Below are 16,839 nucleotides of genomic sequence, written 5' to 3'. Positions count from 1 at the left end.
ACTACGAATACGACTCACTTTGTAGAGATTTACAAGTATTGTGAACTACTACAGATGGTTTGATCCTGACCATTCATGTGGAGACATGTGAGCGAGGGTGTCCTATAAAAAGAGTTTGTATAAGACCGGACCACGAGATGATTCGTCTCTTTATATAACGCCATTGATACTTGAGACTTACATCTCACTTAAACAACCATAGGTGACATGACCTTAATTCTAAGTGTTTTGGGAACTCATGCCTTTGAGGGTGATCCTTTGATTAGTATGGGTGAGAGTGACTAGATTGCCAACTCAACAAGCCTACCATTTTGGGGATTTGTCTGATTAGGGAGCTGGGAACTCAGTTATAGAAGACGAAATTCACTCCTTCCCTGAAGAAGGGGTAAGTAGATAGATTGCTCTCTTAAGGGCTAATTCCAGGTCTTGAACATAGTGGTCACATCCTCTCTTTGGAAGAGTGGACTCAGTCATAGTAGGACTATGACTTATGTTCATTAGAGGAATCAGTGGTACTTAAGAAGTTAGATATAACTACAGGGCAAAACGGTAAATTGACCCAGTTGTACTTACGAGCGAATTGTGAAGGGTTATCGCACTATTGATTGGTTGATATGGACACAGAATTATATCTATAATGAGGAGAGTGCGGCTGTCGGTCTTTAGTGAAGTGCCCGACTGTTAACGGATAGTGGATCTCGTGACTAAAAAGTTTAGTCAGTTATTTAAGTACCGTTGGAGCTTCAAGCTACAGGTTCATAAGGTCCCCTTAGTATCTCAATGGATTCAAGTTGATAACCAATTCTTGGGGTTGATTTGAAGTGTTTAAATTAACATGAGGAAATTCAATTATATATGACATAATTAGTGTGATGTATGAGATACATCAAGTGGATGATTAATATAAATATGATTTACATTAAGTACCATAAAATAGAAAAAGAACTATGGTTTATGTTCATGAGATGAAATATTAAAACTATATGTTATAAATATAATATGGTATGTTAGTTATCATATTTATTTATAATAATATTAATTATTTGATAATTAAATCTTTTTCTCTAATAACCAATTGAGTGGGAGGTTATTGGTGGTTTTATGGTAACCATGAGATAAAAGAAAAAATATTTTCCTAATTTTAAAGAGTTGGTACTTTCAGAAAGAACTCAAGGAGAAGGCTATCAAGTGAAATTGTTTCACTAAGCGATAGCTGTATAGAGACTAAACGATCGTAGAGCATTGACTATATGATAGTCGTTCAGCTGATTGTGGCTAAACGATCACGTGGCTTTGTCTATACGATGGGCTGCCATGTACTACACGATCGAGCATATCGTCTATACGATAGATAGCTTCTTATCTCCCACTTGTTCGATCGTCTACACGATCATTGTCCTCAGGTCTCTTCCACAAGCCAAGTTCATACAGAGTCCACAACTTCTGGATTCTCACACCGAGAATACCAAGGTAACCATTGTGGTGGTGTCCTCACCCAACTCGATTGGTTTCGAGGAGCCATTGGCTATTCGTGGTGTTCGTGCTGTTGATTGTGTTGTGCATCGGTCATTGTATTCGAGCGTTGTTGTTCTTGGACAATTGGAGATTGATCGAGGGAGTTTGAAGAATGTTTCTTCAAAGGTACACATACTCTATCCCTTGAGACTCTTAGTAAGCATGTTGTAATATCTTGTTGTGCATGACCTGTTTGTTTTCGTTTGAAGACTGCGATTGTTTATGTTCAATTTTGAATGGAATTTAGAATGATCCTTCCGCTGCTCAGGAAAATTCTCATACTAGATTTCTTTTAGGGAGTTGGGTTGGGAGAAGTCCGTTGGGAGTAGAACTCCCGACGCACAAATCTATCGTGGGAGTTGGACGCAACTCCCAAACGACTTATATATCGCGTTGGGAGTTTGAACAAACTCTCGCGCGTTATATACAACATCGGGAGTTTGTGCACTCCTGACACATATATTGTAATCGTTGGGAGTTTTGAAAACCCAGCCGTCAGTAGTTCAATTTTCATATTTAAATTTGATATTTGAAATTTTGATGACTTACCAGCTGTCGGGAGATAGTCATTTTTTTTTAAAAAAAAATTAATTTGTAATTTGTAATTTGTAATTTTTTTAAATTTGATCTGAATAACCTATAAAACATTATTAAGCAACTCAAACATATTCACATAAGAAATAAAACAAACAAACAAAGTCCATACTATTCTTTATTACCTAAAATAGAGAAAAGGTACAAGATAGTTTAAAAATAAATGTCTTCACAAATACATAAAAGAAAGAACATTAAAACAAGTTTGGAACACAACATCTCCAACATAGCATCTCCAGCAACATTCCAATCTCATCTTTGATCAGCATCCTACAACAAAACAAAAACATTCAAATGTCATAAACTTCCAGAAACAAACAAAAAACTCCAAGTTCAATTTCAAAACGAGTATAACCAATCTCAACCCACCCTCATAACATTCAAACTTTATAAACATCCATAAACACACAAAAAACTCCAACTTTCCACCCAAAATAATTATAACCAAACTCAATCCACCCCCCACAATATTTAGACTTCATAAACATCCACAAACACACAAAAAACTCCAACTTTCACCCAAAACAATTATAACCAAACTCTACCCACCCCCACAACATTCAAACTTCATAAACATCCACAAACACACAAAAAACTCCAACTTTCCCCCCAAATCAATTTTAATCAAACTCAACCCACCCTGCATAACATTCAAACTTTATAAACATCCACAAACACATAAAAGCTCAAAGTTCAACTCCAAAACGAGTATAACCAAACTCAACCCAGCCTCCACAACATTCAAACTTCATAAAGATCCACAAATACACAAAAAATTCCAACTTTTCCACAAAAACAATTAAAACCAAACTCAACCCACCGCCCACAACATTCAAACTTCATAAACATCCACAAACACACAAAATCTCTAAGTTCAACTCCAAAATGAGTGTAACCAAACTCTACCCACCCCCACAACATTCATACGTTATAAACATCCACAAACACCTAAAAAATCCAAGTTCAACTCCAAAACGAGTATAATCGAACTCTACCCACCCCCCACAACATTCCCGACGCTCATAAATATCGGAAAAACACACAAAAAACTCCAAGTTCAACTCCAAAAATGAGTATAACCAAAATCTACCCACCTTTCACAGCATTCCCAACGTTCATAAACATCCAAAACACACAAAAAACTCCAAGTTCAACTCCAAAACTAGTATAACCAAACTCTACCTACCCCCACAACATTCAAACTTCATAAACATCCACAAACACACAAAAAACTCCAACTTTCCCCCCAAAACAATTATAACCAAACTCAACCCACCCTTCACAACATTCAAACTTTATAAACATCCACAAACACATAAAAGCTCAAAGTTCAACTCCAAAACAAGTATAACTAAACTCAACCCAGCCTCCACAATATTCAAACTTCATAAAGATCCACAAACACAAAAAAAACTCCAACTTTCCCACCAAAACAATTAAAACCAAACTCTACCCCCCCTCTCACAACATTCAAACTTCATAAACATCCACAAATACACAAAAACTTCAAGTTCAACTCCAAAACGAGTGTAACCAAACTCTACCCACCCCCACAACATTCAGACGTCATAAATATCCACAAACACAAAAAAAATCCAAGTTTAACTCCAAAACGAGTATAACCGAACTCTACCCCAACCCCACAACATTCCCAATGCTTATAAATATCGAAGAAACACACAAAAAGCTCCAAGTTCAACTCCAAAAATGAGTATAACCAAACTCTATCCACCTCTCACAGCATTCCCAATGCTCATAAACATCCAAAACACACAAAAAACTCCAAGTTCAACTCCAAAACGATTATAACCAAACTCTACCTACCCCTACAACATTCAAACTTCATAAACATCCACAAACACACAAAAAACTCCAACTTTCCCCCCAAAACAATTATAACCAAACTCAACCCACCCCTCACAATATTCAAACTTCATAAACATCCACAAACACACAAAAACTCCAAGTTCAACTCCAAAACGAGTGTAACCAAACTCTACCCACCCCCACAACATTCAAACATCATAAACATCCATAAACACATAAAAAACATCAACTTTCCCCCCAAAACAATTATAACCAAACTCAACCAACCCCCCACAATATTCAAACTTCATAAATATCCACAAACACAGAATCTAGTTGTTTGGCTACCATAACTGTCGAATAACCAACAATTCATTATCATAAAGCTATTAGTAAGACATAACTATTCAACTAGATAACAAAGTAATCATACCTAATCCGATGGCCCTCCTCTTTGTGATCGTATCATGTCTTTAATCATTTTTTTTTCATTTCTTCCATTTGTCTTGCATGATCATCTCTCATTTGTTTCTTAACGTCTTCAACTTCCTTAATTCTCGATTGAGACTATTCAAAATTGGCTTTAATTTCCTCACCGCCCTACTTTCCATCCCTTGAGTAGATGATGAACTTGATGAGCTGCTACCCTTTATTAACTTAGGTTTAGGGCCCCAACTAGGCCTTTTACAAATTCGGGTCATCTACCCAAAACCATCTCACAGATTTCATCCTCTGTCAGTGGTTAGGAACCTTCTAGAGTGGGGTTAGATTTTAATTCTAACATTTTATTCTGCACATATTAATTAAGTGTGTAAGTACGAGCGACTGAACTTATAAATGAAAAACAAAATGAAAATAAAACAAAATTGGTTACATGTGCATCCTCAACTGCCCTGTCTGATTCACGAACTTGCCACCTTTAGAGTATGTTTCTTTAAATAGGTCAACACGTCCTACTTTCCGACCTTGCTTTTCCTACAGCTTATATTGAATTTGCAGGAATGACTTCGATCTACCTACGTGGTCGGACAGTAATTTCTCTCTATTCTTCCTGTTCGTCTCCGAAATTTCGCACATTCAAACCAAAAAGAAAAAAAAGATATTCTATAATATTAAATGAAGTAAATGATACATGCCCTAAATTATTCTAACCTGAAACTCTTCACTTTTGACGCGGTCACACAAAAAATGTCAATTTTCTGATATATTCTTAAGCCAGCTAGGCGGGTTAGCACGTGCTTGCTGAGGGTTGCTACATTTCCTGTAATGTCTGTACAAATCTGCTCTAAATTCTTTGAACGAGTTTTTCATTTGATGTTCTATAAAATTATTAAGTGGTTGATGGGATAAATCAAGCACGAAATGAGGCTACAAAAGAAGTAAGGAATAATTAGCATATATGCTGTTCATGAAAATCTAAAAGAACAAACATATAAACTTACCAATAATTGACTCTTAACCAATTCGACAAATTCGTTTGGAACATCAGTAAAAGTACATCATCATACTGGAAATGCTGATCTGATGGCGACACCAATCACATCACTAAATCGTACCGAATGTTGTCAAATCAACTTCTCCTCCTCCTCATTGATCACAATTGAAATTCTCCCATGTTTTTGGACGTATTTTTCCAACTCGATATTCCGCGAATGCTCGCGTTTCCTCCAAGTGTATGGAAAGCTACTATGAGGAATAAAAAAATTAAAATAGTTTAAGATGTATTTCAGTCAACCGAAGATGTGTATGAATACTACCTGAAGTGTCACCCACAGAAGATCCCATGTTGTTTTGAAAGATGATCGACAACTTGATTTTCAATGCTCATTCGTTCCACAATCTCTAAGTCAAGCTCTTGGAGAAATAAAATCCGTATAATCAACTGCGATTTAGCGTCCTTTTTTGCCATTAGATATTTGATTGCTGAATGATCAGTGTAGACAATCACTTTTGATCCAACAAGATACGTGCATAATTTCTCTTTGGTGAAAACTACTTCTAGCAACTTCTTTTATGTAGTTGTATAGTTCTTTTGAGCTTCATTAAGAGTCTTACTTGCATAGTAAATAGGACAAATTATCTTATCTCTCTTTTGACCTAGCATGGTGTCTACTACCATATAAATTACATCGCACATAAGTTCAAATAGATACGTCTAGTCTGGTGTTATGAGAATATGCAATGAACTCAATGCTTGCTTGAGCGTTCAAAATGCGTGGGCACATGAATTAGTAAATTCATATGATTGATTGAGTTCGAGTAAGTTGCTTAATGGCTTAACAATTTGGGAGAATCCATCGATAAAGCGTTGATAAAAACCAGCATGTCCAAAAAAGTTTCATAATGTCTTAATATTAGAAGGCGTTGGCAATTTTGCCACCACATCAACCTTGGCAGAATCTACTTCTAAACCTTTATGAGAGACCTTGTGCCCAAGCACAATCCTTGTAGATTATTCAGATCTAAAGATTCAACTTTCTTCTTTGTTTTGGTTATAACAAGAATAACTTTTTCTTCATGTTCTACCTCAAAGTCTCCTTCACATTCTTCTTCACAAGTTAACTCAAATTTAACTTTATTTCCTTCAAGTTCCAATTTCAACATGCCGATTTGTTGACAAGTTTCCACTTTATTGAGAATTTCATTGCATCAAATACATTAAATTTTACTTCCTGATCATTTACCCTCGTCGTCAGTTCACCTTTGTAAATGTCTATAAGGAATTTCCTTGTGCATAAAAATGACCTACTCAAAATAATGGGCATTTCCCTATCCTCTTTATAATCCAGAATGATGAAATCGGCGGGGAATATAAACTTATCCACTTCTCATCTTATGCTACGAAATGTTTTGTTTGTTCCTAGTTTTCACTATAATCTAATTTTTATAAGTATTTTAACTGCTGATAAGTCAATCGTTGTTAAGTTTCTTGGGAATTCCTGCATTATTCAAGATAAGTCAACCATGAAAATGATTGAGAAGGCTAATCTTTGGCAGGGACTTTATAAGTTGTATATAAGTTCAAACAAATCAATTGATAATTTTTCTATTTCTATGTGTTCTTCTGTTTCTCATATGGAGAATACTAATATTTGGCATAATCGAATGGGCCATCCATCTCACAAACACTTATCTTCCTTGCAAACTATTTTACCTTTTAAATTTCAGAATAATACTTCTACTACTTGTATGAATGGTCCCCTTGCAAAGCAAAAAAGACTATCTTTCATATCTCATAATAATGTACCTTTACATGTGTTTGATCTTATTCACTTTGATATTTGGGGACCATATCAAAATCCTATGCATTCTAGTTATCAATACTTTCTAACACTTGTTGATGATCACTCCCGATATACATGGTTTTTTTTTTTTTTATGAAACAAAAGTCAGATGTTTTAGCAATTATTCCACGTTTCTTCAAACTCATTGAGAATCAAATTATGCATCTATTAAACAGTTTCGGTCTAATAATGCCCCAGAACTTGCTTTTACTATTTTCTTTGCTACTAAAGGAGGTCTACATCAGTATTCTTGTATTTCTTATCTAGAACAGAACTCTGTTGTTGAGAGAAAACATCAACATCTTTTGAATGTTGCTCGTTCTTTACTCTTTCAAGCATCTGTTCCTATTAAGTGTTGGGGTGAATGTGTTTTTACTGCTTGCTTTCTCATCAATCAGATTCCTCTTCCTTTATTAAAGTGGACTACTCCTTATTTTCGTTTTTATGGACAACATGTTGATTATTCTTATATTCGAACCTTTGGTTGTTTATGTTTTGCTTCCACATTAACAAACCAACCATTGAAGTTTCATCCTCATGCAATTCTTGTTGTATTTTTGGGTTATCCTTCAGGGATTAAAGGATACTGACTTTATGATATTAAAAAATAACGCATTTTTATTTCAAGGGATGTCACTTTCCATGAATTTTTTTTCCAGATTTGGTATTCCCAAGGATTTTGTCTACTTCATTACCTAATATTTTTCCTATTGTTACTAATGTGAATAGTCCTTCTCTTCATGATGTTTTAGCCATACCACCTATTGTTCATAGTGATAGTCCTATTGTGAATAATAATGATGATCAAGTTACTTCTCCAAATGATGATATGCCTATAGAATCTTCAAATGATGATATTGTTGTTGCTGAAACAAGGAAATCTTCTCATGATATTCATGATACTTTGAATGGTTGCTGTCTTGATGGTTCTTCCAATGATGTTTGTGATAGTGATAACATCATTCCTCATCGTTCTACCAGAATAACAAAACTTCTTATTTAAGGGAGTATCATTGTAGTCTTTTACAAGCTAGCTCTATGGAACCAACTAGATCTCGATATCCTTTGACTTTTTTTATATCATATGAAAAGCTTTCTCCTGCTTATCAACATTTTGTTTTAAGTGTCCCTTCTGAATATGAACCACAGTTCTATCACCAAGCTATCCCTTTTTCTCATTGGACGTTTGCCATGGCTGATGAATTAAAAGCATTGGAATCCAACAACACTTGGTCTGTAATTCCTCTTCCTCTAGGGCAACACTCTATTGGTTGCAAGTGGTCATATAAAGTCAAGCATAAATCGAATGGATCTGTTGGACATTACAAAGCTTAGATTACATTGAGACCTTTTCTCATGTGGCTAAATTGGTAACAATCAAGGTACTTCTTACTCTTGCTACTTCTCTTAATTGACCAATAGTTCAACTTGATGTGAATAATGCCTTTTTACACGGTGTTAATGGAGAAAGTTTATATGGATTTTCCTCTTGGTTACAAGCATGATCATATTCCAATTAAAGGGAAGCATTTAGTTTGTAAACTACATAAGTCGATATATGGTTTGAAGCAAGCTTCTCGCCAATGGTTTGACAAATTTTCTAATGCATTGTTGTTACTTGGCTTTTCTCAATCCAAGTCTGATTATTCTCTATTAACCAGAGGTTTTGGGTCTCATTTTCTTGTTTTTCTTGTATACGTGGATGACATTATAATTACCAGTGCTTCTCTATGTGATATTACTGAATTGAAAAATCACCTTTAAGACCTTTAAGCTTAAAGATTTAGGAGATTTACGTTACTTTTTGGGGTTGGAGTTAGCAAGGTCATCAAAGGGTATTTCTTTGTCTCAAACAACATTACGCTTTACAGTTGCTTGATGATACTGATTTTCTATCTACCAAACCATGCTCTTTACCATTGGATCCTAATCTTAAACTTCGGTCAGATCAAGGAGAATTGTTGGAAGGTCCATCCACTTATCGACGGTTGATTGGTCGACTATTATACTTAACTATATCTCAGCTTGACATTACTTTTGCTATTCACAACCTAAGTAAATTTGTGTCACAACCTTGATATCCATATTTATCTGCAGCTCATTCTCTATTGCATTACTTGAAAGGCAGTCTTAGCAAAGGCATTTTTCTTAAGGTTGATACTTCTTTTTAGTTGAGGGCTTTGACTGATGTTGATTGGGCAACTTGTTTGGATACCAGAAAGTCCACAATTGGTTTTTGTGTTTTTCTAGGTGATTCAATGGTTACTTGGAAGGTAAAGATGAAGGAACTCTAAAACTAGAGGACCTTTGAGTGGAAGTGAATCGTTCCAAACTCCATTGTGAAAGAACTCAAACATTTACGATCAAACAGAAACGATTATGCATTAATGATAAATTACAACATGCTTCTTGAATAAATACAAGGGATCGAGTGACAATACCTTTGAAGAACTCTTTCTTCACATATTTCCTCTATCATTCACCAACGCGTCAAACAGCACGAACACAAGTGGAACTTCCTCGATCACCAGTGAGTAAAACTCGATCCTCGAATAGAACTAAACACCACCATAAGACTATCTTGGTATTCTCGAGATGAGAATCCAAGAGTTGTGGGCTCTGTATGATTTTGGATAGAAGAATGGAAGATCGGGCAACACTATCGTGTAGAAGAAGAAAGTCTATCACATAGATTTGACACTCAATCGTTTAAAAAAATAAGTACTATCGTATAGTAAACTCAACGCTCGATCGTTTAGTAAACGAAATATTGCATCATATACAACATATAAACCATAGTTCTTTTTCTATTTTATGGCATTTATAATAAATCATATTTATATTAATTCCTCCAATCAAATAATGTATCAAATACATCATATCAATGATATCATATATAATTGAATTAATTTAATTATATCATATATAATCAAATTCCCTCTTTTTAATTTGAACATTTCAAACTAACCCAAAAACTAATTCTCAACCTAAATCCATTAAGCTACCAAGGGGACCTTATGGACCTGAAGCTGCAACAGTATGTGAAAAATTGACTAAACTCTTTACTCACGATATCCATCATCCATTAACTGTCGGGCACTCGACTAAAGACCGACAACTACACTCTTCACACTTCAATCAATAGTGCGGTGACCCTTCACAAGTTGCTCGTAAGTACAACTGGGCCAAATTACCGTTTTGCCCCTGTAGTTACATCTAACTCCTTAAGTACCATTGATTCCTCTAATGAACAATAAATCATAGTCCCACTATGACCGAGTCCTCTTTTCCCAAGAGAAAGTGTGGCTACTATGTTCAAGACCCGGAATCAGCCTCTAAGGGAGCAATTTATTTACTTACCCCTGCATCGAGAAATGGGTGAATTCTATCTTATGAAGCTGAGTTCCCAACTCCCCAATCAGACGAATCCCTAAAATGGTAGGCTTGTTGAGTTGGCAATCTGACCACTCTCATCCATACAAATCAAAGGACTATCTTCATAAGTAGGAGTTCACAACTTACTCGGGATTCAGGTCATGTCACCTATGGTCATCCTAGTGAAATATAAATCTCTATTATCAACGGTGTTATATAAAGAGAGTAATCATTTCGTAGTCTGGTATTATACAAACTCTTTATATAGGATACCCCTGCTCGCATGTCTCCACATGAATAATCAGGATTAGATCATTTGTATCACTTTACAACATTTGTAACATCTAGAAAGAGGGTCATATCTGTAGTGTCATCTGGATAAGGTACCTAACCTTATCTATGTACTACAGACCATTTAGGTTATTATTTAAGCAAGATCCACCTATATGTCTCTACATACTTGTTTAAATTTTTATAAAATAACCTTGGATCTTAGTTTATTGGACTGAGTATATGCTAATAAAAAACACTTATTTTATTAATAATAATATGTTTATATAGAGTCTACAAACTACGATAGTACAAGGAGATTTAGGACACCATTTCCAATAAAAGAAACAGACTGCAGTGTCACGTTCTTCTGCTGAAGCTGAATATCGAGCCTTGGCTGTCACCACAAATAAAATTGTATGGATTCTTCAACTTCTTAAACATATCCAAGTCCCTCCTTCGGTTCCTGCTCTTATATTTTGTGATAATCAATCTGCTGTTCATATTGCATCTAATCCAATTTTTTATGAGGAGAAGAAGCATATTGAGATCGATTGTCATTTTGTTCGAGAACATATTACTCATGATGACATCAAGCTTCTTCCTATTCGTTCTAATGCTCATTTGGCAGGCATTTTTACCAAATCAATGTCGTACTCTTTTTTTCCTTCTTTATTAGACAAGATGAGAATTATTGATGTTCATTCTCCATCTTGAGGGGGTGTATTAAAATTAGTTTTTGATTAACTAGTTGGTTATTTTATTGTTACTGCCACCTGTATTCTGACTGACTATTTATTGGGCCAATTCATTAATGAATATTCAAGGCTGACTTTTAAATTGCTCTTAACTTTAATATAACATTTGGTGGATTTCTAGAGGAGAATAGCGTGTTGTCCAGATGATTATGAATTAGGTGAATTTTTGGTAAGTTTTTGGATTTTGATGGAAGTTATTAAATGCCCATGAAATTTTGGCATGAAATTGATGTTACCCACAATGTTTCAAATTTAGATTGAAGGTTTGAAATGTTGTAAACTGCTTTCCATTAGTTTTAAAGATCGATTTTGGCAATTCTTGGTTAGTGATTAAGGTTTCTAAATCTTTTTAGATTGGTTTATGTTGTTGTAAGTTGGGTTTTTAACCCTTAATTGTGATTCAAATGTAGATTTGGATTTTTATACAAAGTTGGAAGTTGTTTGGAGCAAATTATGTACTGAGGTTTGGTTTAAGTTTGCTAAAGTTACTAAGGAGATTTTACTTGAAATATTATATTTGGGCTTAATCTCAAGGTAAGTGTCCTACTATTGGTTTGCTTTCGAACGAGACGTCCTAATCAAAATGATGGTGATAAGACTTTGTATTTATATAAAAGGATATGGAATGGTTTGCTACGCTTTGATTATGCAATGAATGTGGGCGATTTGGTAGTTCATAAGTTACGTTGCTTGAACATAATAAGACCTTATATTTACATTTTGCACATTGAATATGATGACTATGTTAATGTGACTGTAATGTTATTATGAATTCTAATAGTTGACTGATGCATGCTAGAATTAATGGTATTGTTAGCGTTTTTATCCGGTGGTGTACTCTTCATGACTGATCTATGGTGGAGTTTTCTATACAAGTCTATGGTGGACCTTACTATACAAGTCTATGATTATTAGCAACAAATTCAGACTCTATGGTGGACCTTACTATACAAGTCTGTTTTGCCAACTTCTATGAAATAGCTCCTCTACCCAATAAGAACACAACCACTAGTATAGCTTACTTCGTCATTTTAAGTTACCCAGTTTGCATCCACTACCCTACTAGTATGGTAGAAAAATATTAAAATGCAAACAATAATCTATTGTACCATTAATATACCTTAATAAACAATGAAGAGCAATCAAATCATCTTTAATCATAGGTCTATTATAGTTCATCAAAACATAACACTTCCTATAATATTTCCATATTTAGATCGAGAAATACTATCTTCCTTATTTTTCTTCATATTCATACTAGCATAATCAGGAGCATCATCAAAGGATATTAACAAACATTCACATAATCAGCTCAAACAACTTGAGAAAACATCCATGTGATGTGTTATAAAAATGCTAATAAGAGTTTATAATGGCTATTTCAAATATTTTAGTCATATGCGCATATAATGTCTCTTCAAAAGTTGCTAAATCATATAGCAACCAGAAATCATCAATCTTCATTTTCTCTTTTCAAGATCCTAGACATGCATACTTTTAATAAATTGAAATTATATATTACCCATGATCATCTCCTTATGTAATAAATGTGATGATCATCTCCTTATCTAACCAATGTGGGTCTTTGGTCGTATTCTCAACATTCCTCTCCTCAAACAAAGGACCACCGAGCCTCCCCTCAAATAGTTATTTATCCGTCTAACTCTTGTCTAGGCTAACTCCTCTTTACTAGGGTACATTGCGTATCTGAAAAAGTTCAACTATAGATCATATAATGACATACTTTTGAGGCTCTACTACATCTTTATTCAACACAACTAAACTAAGGTCATGACTCTAATACCTCTTGTTAGGAACAACAACCCACCAAATATCTCCACAGTGGTAAGATATTGTCTACTGTATGAGGAAAAAAATCTTATAAAACAAAACATTTTATAGCTAGACGATGTCTCAAACTACCATCAATTCTATATACTTTCACATAAAAGGATGGAATTTACATATATTCATACTACAAGAAAGTTAGATGATGGTCAAAATAATGTATAGGGTCAAACTTAATTTAAAAGTAATGATGATGCTTTATGGAATTAATGACCATATATGTAACGACCCGACCCCCTAGGACTTAAGTTAGACCGTTACTAAACACATGCATGCGTGGAACTTAAAAACGACACTCTATTGTGGTGAATAAAATGTTAATTAAATAAGGTAAATTTAAAAGACTTATGCATTTAATTTCAAATATTAAAAACAACGGTAGGGTACCCATAAATCATAAATGATAACAAATAAATCTGGAAGCGATTCTAAATAGTAAATTTTAAACATCAACATTGAAAGCTAAGAAAAACGTGAAAAGAAGTTTAAATCTCATGAGGGGAAGCATAAAACTGGTCCCAATGGCTCGATTACAAATTCTGCTTGTCATTCACCGGCGCGTCCCTACTCTTATCTGAAACATAAACATAAAAAAAAAGATGAGTATAAAATACTCAGTAAGTAACCACACTACTGGGGTCAGGCTAGACATCTATGTCCTCTAGATGCCTACCTCTAGTGGAACATATAAACTGCTCTAGTCCTCATGGGACACATATATACATGAAAAAATTATTTCTAGTCTACTGTAGCTGAGTATGTCCACTACCTCTAGTAAGTCCTGTAGGACCCACAACCTCTGGTGAATCCCGAAGGAAACACAATCTCTTACATGCGCATGGTTTTGCATATACCTCTTTCGTATACACGTAAACCTACTTAATGTGTACCTCTTTCGTACGCATGGTTACATATACACCTCTTTCGTATACACATAACCTACTAAAGGTGTACCTCTTTCGTACACCTGGTTAAGTATGCACCTCTTTCGTATACACCTAACCTACTAAGTATGTACCTCTTTCGTACATCTAATTATGTATACACCTCTTTTGTATACACATAGCCCACTGAGTATGTACCTCTTTCATACACTCCAGATCCTCTCTATAAATGTAGGGATGCGTACCTCTTTCGTACACATGGTTAGACATACACCTCTTTTGTATATACATAACTCACTGAGTATGTACCTCTTTCGTACACTCTAGTACCCTTTAGGTATGTATCACTTTCATACACACCAACCCTTGTACATCTCTTTCATTTACTAGTGCCCTCAGACGTGCATTACTTTCATGCAGTCGCATAGTCTGGAAAGGAAAGGAGATTGCATCTAACTTCATATTACATATAACATTCACCTAATCATGAATCCTCTAAAATCTCCTCATCGTCACCCTTATGTTAATTAACCTTAACATACGTATTTAATCTAGTTTTAAATGGATCAACTGTAGCACATCACTTTCATGCACTAAATCATGTAAACAATTACAATATTCAGGATTTCGTAATATATCATACAGTCTACACATTCTCATAATAAATCACATAACTATATAGATCAGCAAATGTCTAATGCTCATCTAGCTTTAAGGAAATCCAATAGGAATGCTACTTAACTCATAATTTAAGGGTCATGCTCAATCATCATTTAATATAACTCATAAAATTCCAAATCAAGCTCATACGTAATCATATTCCGATATATTACCACATGCTCATATATCCTTCATAAGCAGTCCATCCAACCTCAAAACAATCAAAATTATTCAAAGAAAAACTGCTGTAGGATCCTCAATATTAAATCTACAGTGTATCGCCTAGCACAAAAGTGATTCCAGTAATAAGATTACTTACCTTAATCGAAATTCCATAGATAAACTCAGACAATCAAATGATGACCGCGGTTTGAAGTAACGACCCTAACATATGAATATAACCATTAAATTTCAGTCCAACAATAATTGTGAAATCTTAGATTCAAATCCACATTACCCAAAAGCTTATCCAAAGAACTTGATCAACAACCACTCCCAAGATTTCGACTCCAAAATCTCATATTTTAATTCCCAATGGACGACGACTTGGAACCTTAAAGACACAAGGGTTAAGTCAAACTTAGTTCAGTAATCGAAGCGTACCCACAAACGACTATAACTCTTGCCAAACGATCTTGAATCGTTGGACAGTGGCTGTTATGATTTCCCAAGTTCAAATCTGAAATTAAATAGTGCGACTAATTTAATCCTTAATCCAACTTAGTGGGCATCCAAAGTCTTTCAAGAAACCCAACCACCAAAAATAGATCTTACCAAAACTAAAAAGTCAAGTTGCTGGAAGATGGCGCGGCGCGCGGTGGTCAGAGGGCTAGTTCGGCGGTGACTCAGACGGCTCCTACTGGGTGAGCGGTGCGACGGCGGTGGAGAAATTGACGGGGTAAGCGGCGACATTTGGATCTGGGCAGTGGAGGAGGCAGCGTGGCGTTAATGGCAGGAAGAAATTTTTTTGGGGAGAGAGGGAGGTCGCGTGCGTGAGGGATGGGATGGGTTTTCTTTTTATTAAAAAAAAATAATAATAATAAAAAATTGGAAAATAGTATAATTATAATTAAATCATTTCCTTATTCCACTTTATACTATTTAATTCATTTCCTTTTCCAAAGAAAATTAATTTCTGCCATTAATTTTCAAATATGAATTTCAAAATTGAATAATTTTCACGCCAACACTTAAATTCTCGCATTTATACTTCAAATCTAAAATTCCAAAAATGTCATCCAACTAAGAACAATTACTGAATTTTCAAACAATAAAATTACTGAAAATTACATTATTATTAAAGAAAAAAATGTGCGGGGTGTTACAATATATGATAATTATCACATAAATCATGCTCAAGTAGATCTCATTTAAGATAATATAGTTTACTACTCATGAAATATTCAAATATGTATTAATAAAGTTATATTTAATATCATACTATAAAATAGCAATAAAATAAATTTGCTAAATTCTCATTCCATATGTAAAAATTAAATTTGTTGAACAATCTAACAAACCACCACCACGTGAGCTAACTATGTCAGCACATGCCACATCAACCTCATCAATCAAGGGCAAACTCAACCCAACAGTTCAACAAAGAGATTACAATCCAACAAATCAACGATCAACACCTCAAACAATGGATTGATGCATAATTTATTGCTAAATTTTCAATGGCTATAATATCAAGTATTGCAAATATTATTTTCCTTATTTGGATATTACACACAGGAAAATCTCACAATTTTCCTTACACAATGAACATATTGAGAATGAAAACCAATGTACCGTGAGCTTATTGTTTGCGTGTTGTGTTATTTTCAGAGTTCTCACCATGAG

At 34.7% G+C, this 16,839-nt stretch overlaps 1 protein-coding gene and 1 long non-coding RNA gene across 2 annotated transcripts; both read right to left on the bottom strand.

Annotated features, from left to right (window-relative positions):
* Positions 1 to 5,106: 5,106 nt before the first annotated feature.
* LOC150030165 (uncharacterized) lies at positions 5,107 to 5,824 on the bottom strand. Its single transcript, XM_090310007.1, has 3 exons — positions 5,685 to 5,824; positions 5,514 to 5,598; positions 5,107 to 5,283 (listed from the first exon to the last, which is right to left on the bottom strand). Exons 1-3 carry the CDS (start codon positions 5,822 to 5,824, stop codon positions 5,107 to 5,109), a joined length of 402 nt encoding a protein of 133 aa, XP_090166133.1.
* A 7,957-nt stretch (positions 5,825 to 13,781) lies between these two features.
* Positions 13,782 to 15,988, bottom strand: LOC150030164 (uncharacterized). The gene is made up of 2 exons (XR_016527139.1): positions 15,769 to 15,988; positions 13,782 to 14,024 (listed from the first exon to the last, which is right to left on the bottom strand). It is a non-coding gene; the product is annotated as an uncharacterized LOC150030164 (long non-coding RNA).
* Positions 15,989 to 16,839: the final 851 nt, after the last annotated feature.

Source organism: Benincasa hispida, unplaced genomic scaffold (genome assembly GCF_027475165.1).
Source record: "Benincasa hispida cultivar pf3 unplaced genomic scaffold, pf3_genome.v1.1 HicScf509, whole genome shotgun sequence".
Taxonomy (NCBI): Eukaryota; Viridiplantae; Streptophyta; class Magnoliopsida; order Cucurbitales; family Cucurbitaceae; genus Benincasa; species Benincasa hispida.
The sequence above is the reverse complement of the archived record's forward strand: the minus strand, read 5'-3'. Positions and strand labels throughout refer to the sequence as shown.

Bases quoted from the DNA above. Each gene is read 5' to 3' on its own strand.
- LOC150030165 (XM_090310007.1), bottom strand. From the start codon at position 5,824: ATGGCAAAAAAGGACGCTAAATCGCAGTTGATTATACGGATTTTATTT. The intron at 5,599-5,684 runs GTGACACTTCAG...TCCTCATAGTAG, and splicing joins CAACATGGGATCTTCTGTGG to CTTTCCATACACTTGGAGGA. The intron at 5,284-5,513 runs GTGATCAATGAG...CTTCTTTTGTAG, and splicing joins AACATGGGAGAATTTCAATT to CCTCATTTCGTGCTTGATTT.